The sequence below is a fragment of the Babylonia areolata genome, chromosome 20 (assembly GCF_041734735.1).
Source record: "Babylonia areolata isolate BAREFJ2019XMU chromosome 20, ASM4173473v1, whole genome shotgun sequence".
Lineage (NCBI taxonomy): Eukaryota > Metazoa > Mollusca > Gastropoda > Neogastropoda > Buccinidae > Babylonia > Babylonia areolata.
Window position 1 is genome coordinate 28,626,615 of NC_134895.1, and position 19,070 is coordinate 28,645,684.

The 19,070-nt window shown below is 42.3% G+C and overlaps 1 protein-coding gene and 1 long non-coding RNA gene across 4 annotated transcripts in view; one reads left to right on the forward strand and one right to left on the reverse strand.

Annotated features, from left to right (window-relative positions):
* LOC143295377 (receptor-type tyrosine-protein phosphatase T-like) overlaps positions 1-19,070 on the forward strand; it is a 328,714-nt gene that overhangs the window by 158,617 nt on the left and 151,027 nt on the right. For all 3 annotated transcript variants that reach the window (XM_076607040.1, XM_076607042.1, XM_076607043.1), the window contains 4 exons: positions 5,237-5,328; positions 7,278-7,515; positions 13,135-13,358; positions 15,877-15,946. In XM_076607040.1, the coding sequence (XP_076463155.1) occupies positions 5,237-5,328; positions 7,278-7,515; positions 13,135-13,358; positions 15,877-15,946 (624 nt within the window). The remainder of the gene's footprint in view (positions 1-5,236; positions 5,329-7,277; positions 7,516-13,134; positions 13,359-15,876; positions 15,947-19,070) is intronic.
* Positions 1-19,070, reverse strand: part of LOC143295378 (uncharacterized) — a 32,533-nt gene that overhangs the window by 10,599 nt on the left and 2,864 nt on the right. Inside the window, exon 2 of the long non-coding RNA XR_013057011.1 lies at positions 17,726-17,816. This is a non-coding gene — a long non-coding RNA (uncharacterized LOC143295378). The remainder of the gene's footprint in view (positions 1-17,725; positions 17,817-19,070) is intronic.

Here is a 19,070-nt window from a genome sequence, read left to right on the forward strand (position 1 = left end):
CACAGAGAGTGTTTCAAAAAACTTTAAAAATGTCAGACATGGTTCTTGATTGTAAATGGTGAAACATTGTCATTGGGACAGAAAGCCGAAGAGAAGGAGGATACCACAGCTGGACCAAGTGCAAGACAACTTGCACTACAAGCTTCGACTGTTTTGTTTCCAAAAGATTGCTTCATCATGTGTGACAAAATGGAGAAATAGAACGCAATTTCTAAAGACCAGTCCTGTCAAATAGGGAAAGCATGTCAAAATTGCTGAAGACTCGATAAAAAACAAAACAAGGAGCTGCTTTAACCGAGGGAATTGTTGAGATTGTTCTAAATACTTGACAGATCTTGTGGCACGGGAAGCACACTGCCACAAAATCTTCTGGAAGAGACCTGATTTTGAGGCGTGTGGATAGACATGGAAGAAGAGACACATTATTTACAGAGCAAAAGAAAGCCCACAGGGACATATCAGTGCTGAGAGACATATCATGCATGCAAGAGAAACATTCCCAGTATCACAATCCAAACTACAGGACTCAACATTTGGGGACAAAATAGGTTTTGCAGCTCCAAATAACAGAATGTCTTACTATACCCATCAGACATACACACAGGCTGAACCATTAAAAGAGCTTTCCTGCATCAGCTGATAGAAGGCTGGAAGAGGCAGCCATCACTCTCTGCTGTCTCATTCGGAGTTGCAGAGAAGCTCTAGTGAGTCCTTGGCCTCTCACAATGGTGTCTTTTTTGCCTGAATAACAAAAGGCTCCTGATTCTGCGAAGGACTTTCCAGAAAATGTTCTGACTGGAACGAAAAATGAAAAATGCTCATGAAAAGAAATACAGATTCCCTGCCTCTGTTTTGCAAGACATGTGTTATGCTTTCACAAGTGGAAAGTGGAAATGCCAAAGTGCTGCAGTCTGCCATCGAACAGGAAGCGCTGAACTTGTCAGCATATATATTTTGAATCACTTTGGCCACATCATGTCTCACAGTTGTGTTCTTGAGCCTGAAACTGCAGTCTGCTACAATGGCCTTTAAAGCAGTAGCTTGCTGCCAGAAACCATCTCTCCTGATAACCTGATTCTTTGCTCTTGCGGAGACAATGTTAATTTACAGGGGACAGAACCGGGGTCTGGCACAACATATTCAACACATGGAATTGTCATTCAAGAACTAACAAGAAACTCTGAAAACCAGGCCTAGACACCCATGCTTAGTAATGCATATCCTTCATCTACACACCCACCTAGCCTTCAGTATTAGCCCCCAGAGTTCAGACCTTCTTTCACAAATGAAAAGGTGGAACCTGTACTCAAAATACCGGTAGTTGACATTCAAGCCCCCATTCAACTTATTGCAGATGTCCAAATTCATGCAGATTCTGACCAGATGTGTGGTTCGTCCGTCGGGATCAACGAGGACTATCTAGTCATCCTGGGGGTGGGTGGATTGGGCTCTGTGGGTGCGCAGATGACTGGTCAGGCCAATCCGCGCCCGGAAGGTTCTGACGCAGTGTGGACAGGGGATGGTGGCGGCTGTCGGGGACTTGCTGGCACTGCTTTTCCTGGCCTGTCTGCATTGCTCTTCTGCAGCGATTCTGTTGGCCTCACAGGATTTGGTGCCTTTGTGGACAGCTGAACGCCACTTTGGTCTGTCCATTGCATTCAGCTCCCATGTGTCGTGGCTGATGCTGAAGGCCTTCAGAGAAGCTTTCAGAGTGTCTTTAAAGCGCTTCTTTTGGCCTCCATGGGAGCGCTTGCCGTGTTGGAGTTCGCCGTACAGCAGTTTCTTGGGGAGCCGGTGGTCTGGCATGCGAACTACATGGCCTGCCCAGCGCAGCTGGGCCTGCATCAAGATGGTGTAGATGCTGGGCAAGTTTGCACGAGTGAGCACCTCTGTGTCAGGGGATCTTCTCTTGCCACTTCATGCTGAGAAGTTTTCTGAGGCTGGTGGTGTGGAAGTGGTTCAGCTTTTTGGCATGGCGTTTGTAGACTGTCCATGATTCACATCCATAGAGCAGTGTGGTGAGAACTATGGCCTTGTACACTTTGAGCTTCGTCTCCAGGGTGATGCCTCTCCTGTTCCAAATGTTCTTACGGAGTCTGCCGAAGGCAGCTCTGGCTTTGGCAAGTCTGGCATTCACCTCGTCATCGATGACAACTGTGCGAGAGAGTGTACTGCCCAGGTATGTGAACTTGTCCACCGCGTTCAATCGTTGTCCGTTGATGAAGATGTTTGGTTCAACGTAAGGCTTTCCTGGAGCTGGCTGGTGCATCACCTCAGTCTTCTTTGTGCTGATTGTGAGGCCAAAGTTGTCACAGGCAGCAGAGAACTTGTCGACACTGTGTTGCATGTCAGCTTCGGAGGCAGCGTTGAGAGCACAGTCATCAGCAAACAGGAAGTCGTTGACCTCACCTTGGTTTTTGCTTGAAGCCTCCTGAGGTTAAAGAGTGAGCCATCTGTGTGGTACCTGATGCCAATGCCTACATCAGCGTCTCTGAAGGCATCTGTCAGCATGGCTGAAAACATGAGACTGAACAGGGTGGGGGCAAGAACACACCCTTGCTTGACTCCGTTGGAGACAAGGAATGGTTCTGAAGTCTCTCCGTTGTCTTGGACTCGGGCCAGCATCCCATCGTGTAGTTGCCGTATGATGGTGATGAACTTTCTGGGACATCCGTACTTCGCCATGATTCTCCAAAGGCCATCTCTGCTAACAGTATCGAAGGCCTTGGTCAGATCGACATAGGTGGAGTAAAGGTTGGCGTTCTGTTCCTGACATTTCTCCTGGAGCTGCCTGGCAGCAAACACCATGTCGATAGTCCCGCGTTCTTTCCAGATGCCACACTGGCTCTCTGGTAGGAGACCTTGCTCAAGGTGTGCTATGAGACGGTTGAGTAGCACTCTGGCCAGAGTCTTGCCTGCGACGGACAGCAGGGATATTCCATGATGGTTGTCACAGGCCTGGCGATTTCCTTTGCGCTTGTACAGGTGTATGATTGAAGTGTCTTTGAAGTCCTCTGGAACTGCCTCATGCTGCCAGATGAGCTGGAACAGCTGATGAAGCTTCTCAGTCAGCGCCATACCACCCTCTTTGTAGACCTCAGCTGGAATGGAGTCTGAGCCAGGGGCTATGCCATTGGATAGCAGACGGATAGCTTTCTGGGTCTCCTCCAAAGTTGGAATGGCATCCAACGACTCATTGACTGGCACCTGGGGGAGTCGGTCGATGGCTTCATCATTGATGGTGGAGGGGCGATTCAGTACACTGTCAAAGTGTTCAGCCCATCTCTCAAGGATCCTGTCCTTGTCAGTGATCAGGGTAGAACCATCAGCACTGTCTGCAAAGCCCTGGATCTCATCAGCTTTGTTGCTCAACCAGGAATCCTGCATCTGCCGCAGCTTCAGCTGGATGGTGCTGTGTGCGCTCTTCAGTATGTCTTTCTTTGACTGTGGGATCTTCAATGTGGGCTCTGTAGGCTTGGTGTTTGTCTTCTAGCAGCTGCTTGATCTCAGTGCAGTTCTCATCAAACCAGTCTTTGTGCTTCCTGACAGAAGGCCCCAGGCACTCCATGGCAGTGTTGTACACCGTCTCATGCAGTGCACCCCATGCTGCCTCCACATTCTGGTTGTCCAGCACGGTGGACTCAAGGCGTTCCTCCAGGGTGTCAGCAAAGCTCTGCTTGATGTTGCCTAGCTCCAGCTTGTTGACATTCAGGCGTTTGAGTGCTTTCATGCCCTGAGGCCGTCTCTTGGGCTGGATGCGGAGGTTGAGCTTGGAGACGATAAGGCGGTGGTCTGTCCAGCACTCGGCGCCGCACATGGCCCTCGTGACTCGTACGTCCTGCCTGTCCCTCTTCCTGACGATGACAGATTCGATGAGATGCCAATGCCCAGAGCGAGGATGCATCCATGACGTCCTGTTATGGGTAGGGAGGCAGAAGATGGTGTTTGTGATAAGAAGGTCATGCTCGGCTCATGTCTGGAGAAGTAGTTGGCCATTGCTGTTACAGTTACCAACCCCATGCTTCCCATTCACGCCTTCCCAGGAGTTGCTCTCACAACCAACTCTCGCGTTAAAGTCACCAAGAATGATGAGCTTGTCTGCATTGGGAACAGTGGTGATGACAGCATTCAGGTCCTCGTAGAACTTGTCCTTGATCTCATCCGGGTTGGTCATGGTGGGCGCGTAGGCGCTGACAATGGTGGTAAACTTCTTCCCGTTGCATATAGGGAGTTTCATCGTCATCAGGCGATCGTTCACTCCTTTCGGGGGGCCAGCCAGCTTGCCAACGAGGGTTGTCTTCACTGCAAAGTCAGCTCCAGCCTCACGTCTCTCTTCAGGTCCACGACCACTCCAAAAGAAGGCGTAGCCTGTGCCTCGCTCACAGAGTTCGCCTTCTTCTGCCAGTCTGGTCTCACTAAAGGCAGCGATGTCGATGTTGTACCTGGCTAATTCACTCGCAGTGAGTGCTGTGCGTCTCTGTGGTCTGGCTGAGTCACCTCTGTCTAGAAGCGTACGCACGTACCATGTGGCAATGGTCAATGGGGTCCTCCTTGTTTTCTTCTTTCTTTCCTTTGTGTGTTGACCACTTGAGTAGGGTCCCCGTCAGCCGTGGTATGCTGACTAGGGTGGTGTGGAGCAGGCAATGTTTAGGGCACCTTTTCTAGTCCCTTCCTCATGCCATGGAGGTGAGCAGTGCTGTCCTGAAGAGGGCTGCTCAGTCGCTCAGGGGCCTGCTGATCTCCACCGCTGCTCCAGTCGGTGAAAAACGACCCTATGGCCTGTGCCGCCTGTGTGCAGGTCCGCGGCTACGACTGCCAGTGTACCCACACCTGTCGCTTCGTCGGACCAATGCCATGTCAGATAAAAAGAAAAAAACATGAGTTGGACTGATGACACATTGGTCTATTACCCTTACAGATCATCGCCATGTTGGACTACTGCCGCGTCGGATTAATGATCATCAGACTGATGACACATCGGACTGTTGACATATTGGACTGTCGAGATGACACCCTCCATTCTGGGGGAGGTGCTTACTCAGTCCGGCTCTGCTTCTGAGCTATCAGTAGCATATTCGTTTGTCCCTTGTAAACAAAGTATAGTTTTTATATTACAACATCTGCCAAAGACTTGAAGGCTCATCTGTTAAGTCGTGTGTGTGTGTTTGTGTGTGCGTGCTTATGTGTGAACCAGTTTTACCTTCATCATGAACATGTTCACACTGTGTTTTGACAGTTCCCAGTCTGCCACCAGCAGTGGGGAAACTGACCACTTCCCTTCAGTATAACTTCTCCCAACCCCTGACCCGTGTAATGATCTCATGGAATGTGAGTATACCTACTTGTACCTGGCTTTGGATTCTATTTTGCTGTATGTCCTTTTGTGTTGAAGGCCATGTGTAGAATTTTCCCAGTCCATCTGTCTGTTTCATCAGTCAGTCCATTGCGACTGCGAAATGTACTTGTATTTCTGTACTGAACAACTCAAATGTGGCGCACTGACATGTGCTAAGTTTTCAAGGCATCTGTGGAAAAGACTGTATGCTTTAATCAAAGAATATATTGAATGGCATTTACTCTGTACAGTTATGAGTTTACTCCCAAATAGTTTTCTAACCATGGCTTTATGATTTCCGATGACATGTCTCTAGACAAATGCATTACCAGTCTCTGCATTCATTAATAACTCCAACGTATCAACTCTGTACACAAATATCTGACATTCGAGGCCACGAAAACTCTGCCTTCTTGCTGTCTGAACTGTATTGTTGTCGCTCTCTCCTGGCTGGCTGCCCCAAATACACTCTTGGCAGATTGGAAAGTTTGCAAACTCTGTCCATAAGGCAGAAAAGCGAAATTATATAACCCAACTCTTCTGTCTCTGTTCTGGCTTCCATTCCATTCCAGGGTTGAATTTAAACTTTCCACTCTTTGTCATGGTCCCCTGTCTGACTTTTTCCCAGCACACACAATTGGAGATATTTTTGCTCATCAGCTGACACCAGACGTCAAGTTGAGCCAGTTACTAAAAATTTTTGGGGGATATAGAGCTTTTTCCTTTGTTTCAGTTATCATTTTGGCTCATGTGTGTGTGCACACAATGTGAGTCTTTGTAGTAATCTTGTGTTTCAGTTGTTTTGATAAAATTTTGAAATTCTTATCCAACTCGGGTGCTGGGAGTAAAATACAAAACTTGGAATAAGTGTGGGAAAAAAATTTCCACTCATACTAATGAAAAGTTTTAAGTCTTTTGGATTAAGCTCTATTTCTGGATCATAAATGGTTTATTTAGTTGTGGTTCCGAATCCAGAAGAAGAGCTCCCAGTAGTTTCCTGAACATGTGTTTGGGTTGAAAGACGGTGTGAGAACATTTTTCTTGTTTGCAATTAAAAGAATAGAAATACAAATTCTGGACAGAACACTTAGATTGACACTAACTACATAATCCACATGTTTACAACATCTGAATACTTTTAAGCAGATACTGAATTAACAAGAATGACCATAAAATAATTGAATCGATGGTACCCCTAAGGCAAAGCTTTCTAAGTTTCAGAAGGCCTAGCGTACCCTGGTCTGCACAGATCTGAAGAAAATGGCAACATGTTCTGGTGTGCCTAAGGTGATAGCAACGTCTCCTTTACCATGAAGTATTATAAAATCCTTGAATAATCGAGATTTATCAAAATAACATGATTTTAATGGTGTTATCACCCCAAATAGAGTAACAAATATACCATGCTAAGAAAAACACCATATCTTTGAATATTGATTTTGGATTACAGGGGTCAGTTGTGCTTTGGTCTTGTGGTAAATCTTGTTCCGGAGCATAACATGCATGATTCAGTACTGCCCTAACCCTTTTTTTCCCCAGCTTCATGATATTTGATACAGAACATTTTTAATATTTTCTTCTGTTTTTTTTTCCTTCCTCCTGTGATTCCTTTATTGGATAAAGAGCATATCACAAGTGAGTCTTTAAGGCCTTGCCTCTCTTGCTGTTGAATTGACACATTCTGTTCACAAGGCTTTGTGTGTGAGTTGAATAACATTCTGTTGAGATTTATGAAAATGACATATTTCATTTCCAGATCTAAATAATGTGTACCAATTTTCCAGATCAAAATAATGTATATATACTTTGTTGTCTTTTAAACAAAGACACAAAAAACACCACCAAAACACTATTCACTCTTGGTTGTGACAGTCTCTCTCTGTCTCTGTTCATATCTCTTGTCAGTCTTGTCTTATGGTGCTTGTTATTTTTATGTTGTCAGCCCCCTCCGAGAAATTCTATCAACTGTAACCATATCGCCAAGTATGCTGTTGTTCTGTCCCCTGCTCCGGACCTGGGCCAACCGCGCATCTGGAACTTGCCAGCCACCAACAGTCGTAGGCTGACCATCCCGGGTCTGATGCCTTTCACCAAGTACTGCGCTACTGTCACCTTCACCACAGACGGCGGATTCCAGTCACCAGCCTCTGAGAAAGAATGCGCTGTGACCCCGCAGACAAGTAAGTTTCGGCAACCCCTATCTCCTGGGCCTCTCCAGCCCAATTCTAGACGGCTGCCGTGGCTGGGCTTTGGGCTTTTTGTCTCCCATAGTAATGAAGTCCAAAGCAGCAGTGAAAGAAACCACAACAGTTCATGGCAAATGTAATGTTACCTTCCAAACAAAATGTAGAAAGCAGTGGACTTGCTCATAACTGGAAAAAATTCAGGTGCCAGTTTGAAAACTGTGCAATAGCAGCAAGACTGAATGAAGAAGATGGAGAGTTCCAATGTGCTGTTTTTTTCCACCACCGTTGGTGAGGAAGCTTTGGAAATTTTTTATTGTTTCTGTTTTGAAAACGAAGAGACAAAAACGAATTAGCCAAAGTTTGAAAGCATTTGAAGACTTTTGTGTTGTAGAAACACATGAGGCATACAAATCTTATAAACTTCAAATGCACCATCAAGAGCAAGGTGGAAGCATTGAGGCATATGTAGCTTGTCTTTGTCAATTTGCAAAATCTTGGAATTTGGGAAATGTACAACTGGAAGATCGTCTTATCAAAGATCACCTTGTTGAACTGAGAGAAGCTGTTCAAGAAAAACTCCTGGAAGACAAAAAGTTGGCTCTTGCCAGTTGTTTGGAGATTAGCAGAGCACATGAAATATTAAGGCAACAGTCTCAGTTCATGAGTACTGTTCATGAAGTCAGTAGACTATAGCATTAAAATAAAAAAAAATTAAAAAAAAAAAGGGAAGAAAGATCAAGACTTAAAAAAGAAGAGAAGTCAAAACTGTTCACACCGTGGAAAAAGCCCTGTGCATGCACATAAAGACTGTCCAGCCAGAGATGTAGAAATTTGGAACTGTTCAAAAAAGGGTCATAATGCAGCAATGTGCAGGTCAAAGAAAACAGACAACTGGAAGAGGAACAGGAAGATGATGTAATTTTAGGTTCCATTACACTTGAGTAAAATACCTCCAGTACAGTTGGAAGTATTCTGGAAGATAAATGGCATGCAAAAGTTGTGAAAATGGAAAGCCTGTCACATAATAGAGTGGACACGGGCGCAGATGTAACAGTTGTGCCAGAGAAACGTTTCAGGAATAATTTTCCACTCATAAAGAAGACAGACAAGAAACTTTTTGGTCCATGGACAAAATCAGCTCAGAGTTGTAGGAGTGGTACACGCTACAATGGCGACTGACCATACTTCTGCAGAACAGGATCTACATGTCATCTCCAATTTAAAAGAGCCACTGCTGGGCAGGCCAGCCATTGAAGCCTTACACTTGTTGGAGAGTGTAAATGAGGTCAAGCAGGAAAATAAATTTGAAAGGGAATTCCCAGAACTGCCTACAGGTCTTGGAAAAATGAAGACAAAATGCAAAATCAACTTGAAAGAAAATGCAAAACCTTTCTCCATAACTCCTCCTTGATGTTTGCACTTCCCATCAAGAATGAAGTGGAAGCTGAATTGAAACAGATGGAAGATGATGATATCATTCATGGGTGCAGCTCTTTCATCTAGACACAGAAAATCCGTTTTTTAGATTTACATCTGTCTTATGAGAAACAAAATCTGATGGGTTTTTCAAAATTGTTTGCTGATGACCTGTCAAAATGAAAATAGGAATACTGTAAAGTTCTGTCTATTGAGCGCACTGGTATATAAGCCGCACCCACTAAATTTTGGAAAAAAATTTTACTTTATACATACATAAGCTGCACCGGTTTATAAGCCGCTCTTATTATTTCCGGTACCGGAACACATACTGATACTACAGAAAAGCTGTCAATACTGCAGGTTATGAAATAAACACAAGTCGGAACAACACAAAGAAAAGCAAGCGAAAATACTGCTTGTGCCACCAAAAAAAAAATTAATAAACACAACGAAAATAATATCCATAATTTAGGGGTAGTCACATTTATTCAACGTCATCCTGCTCACTGACTCCACTAAAATCTTCATCTTCAGTGTCCGAGTTGAAGAGAACCAGCACAGCTTCATCCACCATCTTGTCACTGACTTCAGCCTCGCTTTCACTTCATGACCATGAAGGTGGAGGTCGCTGCTGGTTCGTCGCTTGCACTGTCGCCTGCTAGGTCGATCGCCTTCAATTTGAAGGCTGCATCTTAGGCATAACGTCGTGTTTTCGGCATGATGAGGGTGTACGCTTGAGCAGAGTAGAACTGAATGCAGATCTGAAGTTTTTTTGCGGATTTGATTTATAAAACGTGAACAGTTAACACACTATCCTGAAACTCATCCAAAAATTCATGGACAGAAATCATGATTTTGATGAGTAAAAATCATAAAAATCCACAAATAAGCCGCATCATTGTATAAGCCGCAGAGGTTGAAGCTGAGGTAAAAAGTCGCGGCTTATAGACCGAACTTTACGGTACTCTTTCAAAAGTGTCATTTGTAGACCCCATAATGAGGACTCCTTACAGTTGATTGAAGTCAAGCCTGCAGTTGTCAATATGCGATCATGACAGAAGGTGATTCCTATAATAGCACATGGCACAGCTGTGGAAGACTTTGAGGAATTAAATATTAGGTCATATATTGATTTTCCAAAAAATGCACAAAATAATTCAAATCTGCAAACCATTCACACATATGTCAAAAATTCTACATTCCTCAGACATTAATTTACATGTCACCTCATGTACTGGTACCACCTGTCCCTCCCTGGGAGTTAACAAAAGCAGATGTCAAAAGGTGTGCTTCTGACACAAGAAAAGAAGAATGTCCACATATAATAGCAGCATCTGTCAGAACTGAATTAGAAGAAAAATTTGATAAACATTTAAAAGTTTACGCTGAAGGCTCAGTTCTAGATGATGGCAGCGCTGGGTCTGCTTTTCCTTGTCTAAAAACAGAAAAATCGTATCATGTAGGTAAAGGACATTCCATTTTTACAGCAGAGTTGGAGGCCATCCTAATGGCCTTAAGCATCTTTCTCAAATACCAGTAATGATTAGTAATACCCTTCTTTGTGTTGATTCTGAATCAGCTTTAAAACGTTTGTTCCTTTTTTAGAATAATCAGAGAGAAAATTTATTGTTTGAAATTAAGTATTTATTACACTCCTTATTTATGTAAGGTGCAAATGTTGGTTTTTATTGGTTACCATCACATACTGGATTTTTAAATAATGACCAAGTGGATAGAGCAGCAAACAGGGGAGCAAAGAATTTCACAGATGGCATAAAAGTATATTGCCTGTTGTCATACAAGGAAAGAAGTAATATTCTAAAAAGAGACTTTTATGTATGTGCTTTTATGCAGTACTGATATCTCTTCTGTGGACTCTCTGTGACTTTAGTCCAATTCTCAGACCAAATCTAACTTTAATTTTAAGACTATTATCTAATTCATTACAGACTAAATATTGCCTGAAAGTCAAGCGCATATGCTTCAGTAATGTGACAGTAAAGCATATAGGTTTTGACTGTGATTTGATGAAGCCTTATTTGCATAAAAGTATTTAATCACACATGACTGCAGACATTGGTGTTTTTGACTTTTTGCATTCGTTACCAGTTGATTTGCTTGTTAGTTTGGCAACTTCTCTTATGAGAAGTCCATTAAGTAAATTTTCTGTCATTGTACTTGAATATTTATTTCCTTTTAAATTTCACCTTTGATCTACCTGGTTTCCCCCAACTCACCATTCATACCCCTCCCCCTCCCCCCCTGAGCGATAATAGTAATAATAATAATACTGTGCATTTATATAGCCCCCATTCTCTCTAACAGCTCAGGGCACTTTATATGAAAGAAAAATATTACAAGTTACATAAATCATTCATGACCACTCTTTCTCACCACCACCACACCCTACACCTCCCCCCATCCCCCCTGCAACCCCTGCTCCCCCCCCCCCCCCCATACACACACACACACACTCTACCTTTCCCACTCTTCATACATCCAAAGTGAGCTGACATAGGTGGTGTTGGAGAACAAGGAAGCTGGGAGTGCTTATAGATAGGTTTTTAAAAGATGAGTTTTTAGTGATGAGCAAAAAGCAGAAATAGAATCATATGCACGATATGATGAGGAAGGTTGTTCCAGATGTGAGGAGCAGCAAAGAAGAAAGACCGTTCACCATAGGTTTTTGTATTGACATGAGGAATTTTCAAAAGGTAACAGTCAGAGGAAAAGTGGAAATTTCTTGCAGGAGTGTAAACACTGATAAGGTCAGAAAGATATGTAGGTCCTGCGGAGTGGAAAGCAGAATAGCAGAGACACGCAACTTTGTATTTAATTGTCACTTCAATGGGGAGCCAATGTGGAGTGCAGAGATGAAGAGAAATGTGATCAGTATGTGGGAGTCAGACGGGCATTGTTCTCTCTCAGTGAGACACATAGCAGGTAAGACCAACTTCTTGGCCAAATCCCTCAGTCAAATCAAGAGTGTCCCTCAGATGGAGTGAACCCTGGACAAAGTTACCTTTCAGGGTGTGTGGGAACTATGGTTCCAACCAATGGTGGACCTCTTTGTGGCGAAAATAACAAGAGACTCCTGATTTATGTCTCTCAAGTTTCAGACCCAGAAGCCTGTGCAATGGATTGGAGCAACATGATCACTTTCACTTTTCACCCCTTTCCAGGAAAGCCAGGTTGGAATGTCTACAGCTCTCCTGATCACACCCAAGTGGCCGGCCCAACCTTGGTACATGGACTTGTTGCCACTCAGATACATTCCCACTCGGGAACGCAAGGCCAAACCAGATCTGCTGAGACAGCCCCTTTCAGGAATCCCGGATCCCTCATTCAAACCCCCCAGTTGCTTCACCTGCATGCCTGGCTGGTGTGCGGTCCGCTTTCTCTCGACCACACTTGAGGTCTGGGTTTCTCAGGCATAGAGAGATATTAGCAGCTTGAATCTGATAGTGCATGAAATACCGGCCATTGTCACTTCAACGGCCTTTCAGCCCTCTGTACCTCTTCTGCAAGTTCTGGAAGCAGCTTTCTGGCATTCGGAGAACCCTTTCATCAACTTTCATCTTTGGCATTTCTGTGTCACCAGGTCCCTACTAACACAGCTGACACTCTAAGGCTCACCATGTGAACCAGTTACACCTTGCCCTCATCCTTTTGCTTTAAACTCTGCATTTGTTTGATACGGTACAGTATGACACCAAATGGGGAGTTTGTGTTATACTCCCTTTTTGGTTAAATACACTGACCAAGTCTGACTCAAATGCCCGCCCATCCTTTTCCACTGTTTTTGCTGTGGTTCACATTGAGTATTTTTTGTCATGGCCACTGATTGGCTATTCAGTGCTTAAGGCAGGAATTGCTCTGATTTGCTGAGCAGACGACAACCCTGGCGCTGAGTTAGCCACAAAATTTGGCCAACATGGGTGTGTGTATATGTGTGTATTTGTATCTCCCCATCCCAGTTCCCCCACCATATTTTTGGTTTCATTCTTTAGCATTAAAGTCAGCAGGAATCTCATGTTAGCGAAGAAGGCTTCACTCTTGTTTTAGTGTAGTGTTTGTAGTCTTTGTTGACCTGAAAAAGGTAATTTTGCTGAAATTTTAACACTATGTTGTATCGTGTTCTAAACTGCAGTCGTTTGTTGCTTTGAGTAGCCTGTTTCACTGTTTTCTTTCCAGTACCTCCACCGCCTACCAATCTGAAATCAGTCCGAATCACCAGCAGAACAGTAACCATGTCATGGCTGCGCCCAGACCCTCCTAACGGCAACATCACTTTGTACCATATCATTTACTGGGAATTCAATACCACAAACACTACAACATTGAAATTGCAATCTGATGCGCGCTATGTGGAATACACAACGATGGACCTCAAACCTTTCTCCTCTTACCAGATCCAGGTGGGTGGGTCACTTGTTTGGTGACTAAAATTATCACCTGACCAAGTAAGATGTAGGGGTGCTTGGTTGAAGTGTTGGCAGGGACAGTGGTTTAGCTCTGTTTTGGAAGTGAATGGTCTAAGGATCAGAAACCCACTTCAATCTTTTATCATGAAAATAGTGTATTTTTAAACATAGCATCATTGCAGATTTGGGAAGAGGCACACACAAATATGTTGAAGACATATCATTAAGTCATGATATCACAGTCATTGACTGACATCAATAATGGAAATGTCTTATTCATGAATAGAATTCGAGACATTATGTACCACTTCCTGTTGTGTCCATATCTCCAGTTTATTTTACTTAGATAAAGGTGGTATGTTTAACACGCTTTCAAATCTTTTTATTGAAACCTTGAAAAGATGAGAGATAAAGATGTGATGACATACATATGCTTGGGAAAAAAATGTATGTGGGTTCAAATAATGCAGAGAATGGAATGAAGTGCCTCATTTGTGTGTAGAGACTGCTTGAAGAGAAATGTTTTAAGATTTGTTTCAAAGGATGCAAATGATGGACCGTGATGCAGTGAAAAAGGCAATGATTTGTATGTTTTTACAGCTGGAAGATTAAAAGCTCTCTCTCATGTTTCTCTCTGCTGACGTTTGGAATGCAGAAGATTCTGTCCTCAGCAGAAGTGTGGAGAAACCTTGAACGGACATACTTTCCTAAAAGATCGGAAGTATGCTGATGTGCATGAGGTCCTTTAGTTAATTATTATATTCAACAGGACCTCAGTGTAATTCTTTAGAAAGCGGTTACAGTACTGAAACTTGCATGCCTTGAAAATGAGTTTGGAGGCAAAATTTTAACTTTTTGGATAGGATTGATAAACTTTTGTGGATAGCCATTAAGAAGAGAATTGCAAAAGTCTGGTCTTGACCGTACAGAATCTAGTACTTTGGTTGCTTCCAGTGTAAGGTATTTGTGGATGGAGTCTTTTCAAGAAGGGCTAAGACTGAAGTGAAGAGTCTACAAATGGATGGGAGGATTGCAGTGCTTCTGACATCATTCAGTTTCATATATTTGTTTGACGTCCATGACAGTTTCAGAGACATAAAACTGAAGATATTTGAGGATCTGACAGTATTTTGAAGGAAAATCAGAATGGTTAAGCTGAGTGTCATCTGCATGCATTTAGAGAGGTAAAGTGTGAATGAATGAGTTGTGTAAGAGGGGTTGTATACACATGAAAAGTACCAGGTCTAATATAGACCTCTGAGGTGCATGAAAATCGAAAGGTGTTTCCGAAGATGTGTTTCCATTCACAACACTTTTTTTTTTCTTTCTGAAAGACATTCAAGAGCAATGATCCTAATTCCAAAAGTGCATTTCTTCTTCTTCTTCTTCATGGGCTGCAACTCTTATGTTCACTTGTATGTACATGAGTGAGATTTTATGTGCACAACCATTTTTACCTGGCCACGTAGGCAGCCATACTCCGTTTTCGGGGTGTACATGCTGGGTATGTTCTTGTTTCCATAACCCACAAAACACTGACATGGATTACAGGATCTTTAATGTGCGCATTTAATTTTCTGCTTGCGTATACACACGAAGGGGTTCAGGCACTAGCAGGTCTGCACATATGTTGACCTGGGAGATCGGAAAAATCTCCACCCTTCACCCACCAGGCACTGTTACTGAGATTCGAACCCAGGACAGTCAGATTGAAAGTCCAACACTTTAACCACTTGGCTGTTGTGCTCATCGTATATTTCAAATTTGACAGAAAATTCTGGGATGTATGATGTGAAAGATAGCCAAAAGTCCATTTCATTTTGTGCCGTTTATCGCTGTTTTGTAAAAAATATGGAATTTCAGATGGAGGTAAAGCTTTGCGAAATATATAATTTTCCTGTATTTAAAAAGCTTTTATGTCTTTCAGTTATATGAACTTTTATCAACTTTTTATTCTAGCTTCAGTGCCTTTCATGAAGTAAATTTTTAGATGACAGATATTCTTAGAATCACGTAAAAAGCAGTGAAAACTATAATTTTGTTAAAATCAAGTACCTTAATTGCTCAGGAGACTTGCAGTAGATCCATACAGCAAAATAACTCCACTGATTTGACCACTGTCATGATGGGAAAATCAAAACACCATTCCTGTCAATCCTACTGCCCATATGTGTTCTATATATGTATTCAGTATGTTTATTGTTGTTCTTGCAGTTGCTTTTCATCAATGAAATCACTTTGCATCTAACTACATATTATCTTGAGTAGACAGCATATGTGTTATCTATTCATTCATTCATTTATTTGTTGATTCATTTTTTTGTATACCAGTTTTGGTCCCATATTTTATAGCAATCATTAATTATGTCTGCGTTGTCCCCACTGTTTCATGTGATTTTATCTCAGCAATATATGATTTAAAATTCTGCTGACCATTAATCCTTTTAGTAGGTTATGGTTTGAGGTTAAGAAAAATTTTAAACAATTGTGTGTGTGTGTGTGTGTTACACAGGTAGAGGCAGTGAATGCAGCAGGCACAGGCAAGGCCAGTTCTGTGTTAACAGTACACACTGAAGAAGATGGTGAGTACTTGTACACGTATGAACATATAAGTGCGTGTGTGCAAGTGCATGTGTATGTGTGGTGAGTGAAATGTTGTGCGTGAATGCTTCTGTGCATGTCGCCATGTCTTTCTGTGTCTGTGTTTGTTTGGCTGGCTGATAAACTAAGGTCGTGTGCAGCTTGCATTTAGCATACATAAAGGAACCCACAGAAACAATAGGGTTGTCTTTGACAAAATTCTATAGAAGAATCCATTTTGAGAATAAAACAAATAAACTTGCAGACAAAAAAAAAGTGGCGCTTCATTGTGGAACGTGGTATCCTCAGGAAAAACAGCCCAAATTTCAATATTTTGTGACAGAAACTAATACAGTACTACACTTTCATGGTTTATGCGTGTCATACAGACAATTACGTGAGAGCGGACATGTGTATCTCTGCTTGTGTGTGTGTGTATGTGTGTGTGTGTGTGTGTGGTGTTTCTTGGCAATTGCATGTTATACAGACAGTTGCATAAGTGAGAGTGGACAGGTGTTTCTCTGCTTGTCTGTGTGTGTGTGCGTGTGTGTATGTCTGTGTGTGCATGTGTTGGTGTTTCCACATAGTTTGTCACTGTGTGTAATAACAACACAACGCAATGCTGTGGAAAACATGTAAAATACAGAAAAAGGTGAGATTATAACTGAACATGTTCAGAAAACTTTGTATAAATAAGTTATCTCTGGATATTAGATAACAGTGGTTTGTTAACACATGGTGTTTTGTTTAATGGGATTTATTTTCTGGATCCAGTAAGGTCTGGTTCCTCTTGTTGCTGAGGGCTGTGGAATCCTTTGGCATTTTGTTTAGCATAGGCTTAGACATGCGTTTGTGGGGGAAAACGGGATCCTGGAGATTGAGGTCGCTGATGTTGCTGTAGCCCAGGCTTCTCTGAGACGGGAGGTCAAAGTGACTACTCCTATCCATCAATCATTGCCACAGTATTTACTGAAAAGTTTGTGGCTCAGATCAAATGGGGTCAAATGGGTTTGGAGACATCATGACAGGTGGTTCCTGATATGTGGTTCCTGATATGTGCACAGCCTAACATTTTGTCTCAGCTGAATAACGTCTGGTCAAACATCCCTCTATTTTTGAATCGGTGGTGAGGGGCAATGTAAACTTTCCACAATGGTTTTCTCAAAGAAAGGAAGACTCTTTGCTCTGACATTGTTGTTTGAACCCTGTCTGGATTCTGGTTTGACTGGTGAATATGGGAACTGATTCACACAGAATTTTTTAAGCAAGGAATGGCATGAGAGATATAATTTGTAATAATAAGATGAGATGATAGCCCAAAGATTGTTTTTTGCTTGTTGGGTCAGTGAACCGATGCCACACAGTGTCAGCGATGTATGGAGGACAACAGTACATAAAGGATCTTGCCAACAGACATTCTCGTCCTATCCATGGGAAAGTATTATTTGATATCCTGCCCTTGTACACTACTTTGGATGCTACCAATGATGGCCATGTTAAAGACAAATGCTCTAAAGACAAGGAATGAGGAACTCAGCACCTTGCACAATGGTGTACGTGCACACACCGTTCTTTGTGTCATCTCAGTGGAAGTTGCCATCTTTCATTCCCAAAATAGGTCCTAAATGGTTCCATGAGATGGTCAAGATGAAGAAGATATCTTTTGCAGGCTCACAGAATCAAGTCTGAAGTGTTCCTGCAGAAAATACCCTGGCCGTCAGATTGATGACTCTTTTCAATCTACAAAAATGATGCAAATATAGTTTTGGCTGAAAACTTACCGTTTTCCAGTCTGGCAAACAGGTCAAATCTGTAACGGCTGGGTAGGATGGAAAGCCACTTCTTATTCGTAGTCCATCAGGTGCCAGGGCTCTGTGAACAAAGGGAAGTCCAAATTTGGAGACAGGTGGTCGAGGTGATGAGTAAGACCACCACATTGCAGTCTTCATAGGTGATGTCAAAACCATATTTTGCCTTTACAGGTGAGATGTACACCATAAGCCTTCATAGGTGAGGTCTACACCATGTGCCTTTATAGGTGAGGTCTACACCATATGCCATATTTGAGGTCTACACCATATGCTATATTTGAGGTCTACATCATATGCCATATTTGAGGTCTACATCATATGCTGTATTTGAGGCCTACACCATATGCCTTCGGTGAGGTCTACACCATATGCCCCAAGAAAAACAAAAGCAGAAGTAACAGTGATCGGTATTCTCCATGGGCGAATGAGAAAATGAGGTTCTCTTAGGCTGTCAGTCTCCATTGTTGATATTGTTCAGTTGAATGTTCAGTTACATGTCTGAATATATGGAAACAATATAAGAAGATATTTATTGTTGTTGATGTTTGTTTTAATACACTCAGCAAACCAGTATGTACAACAGAACCCCTCCACAAATATCGCCAAATCAGTGCCCATTGTCTTAAACATTAGACGAGGCCAAACTATTGTAGTATTTGATCATATATTTCTTTATCATATTTTGACAATACAAATATGAGGTGAATAATAGGCTCTTGTGTATCACTCATTTTATAAAGAAATTGATCTGCATATTCCAAATTCAAGAATGCAAAAAAAACCCAAAAAAAACAACAACAAAAAAACAAACAAAACCAGTGGTGAAATTCATGTTGGTGCTTTTACATTGCTGTGGCAATGGCATCAAGCCGGAAGTGAAGCGATATTAATCAGTTAATCTGCAATGAATAACCTTCTTTATTTTCCTCGATACTAAAAAATTTGGTGCTGAATATTTGTTAGTGCTTGTATTGTTTGCAGGTATAGACTAGTTGAGTGAATTATATGGTAACACTTCACATGATGTTTAACCAACTAACAACTAACTACTTGCTTTTGTTTATTCATTGTTTGATATGTTGTCTGTTTTGATGCTGCATTGTTGCATGTTTGAATGTACGTGTTTGCATACGTATGTTTGTCTGATTCTATCTTTTGTGTGCTTGAATTTTTTTCACAAGCAAGAAACATTAACAACCCCTTATGTTCAATGGTACAATGTGAGTTTCCTTGGGCAGTTACTGCAAAAGCATTGGAAAAAAATGGGTGTGAGCACATGCTCATGTGTGTGTGTGTGTGTGTGTGTGAGAGAGAG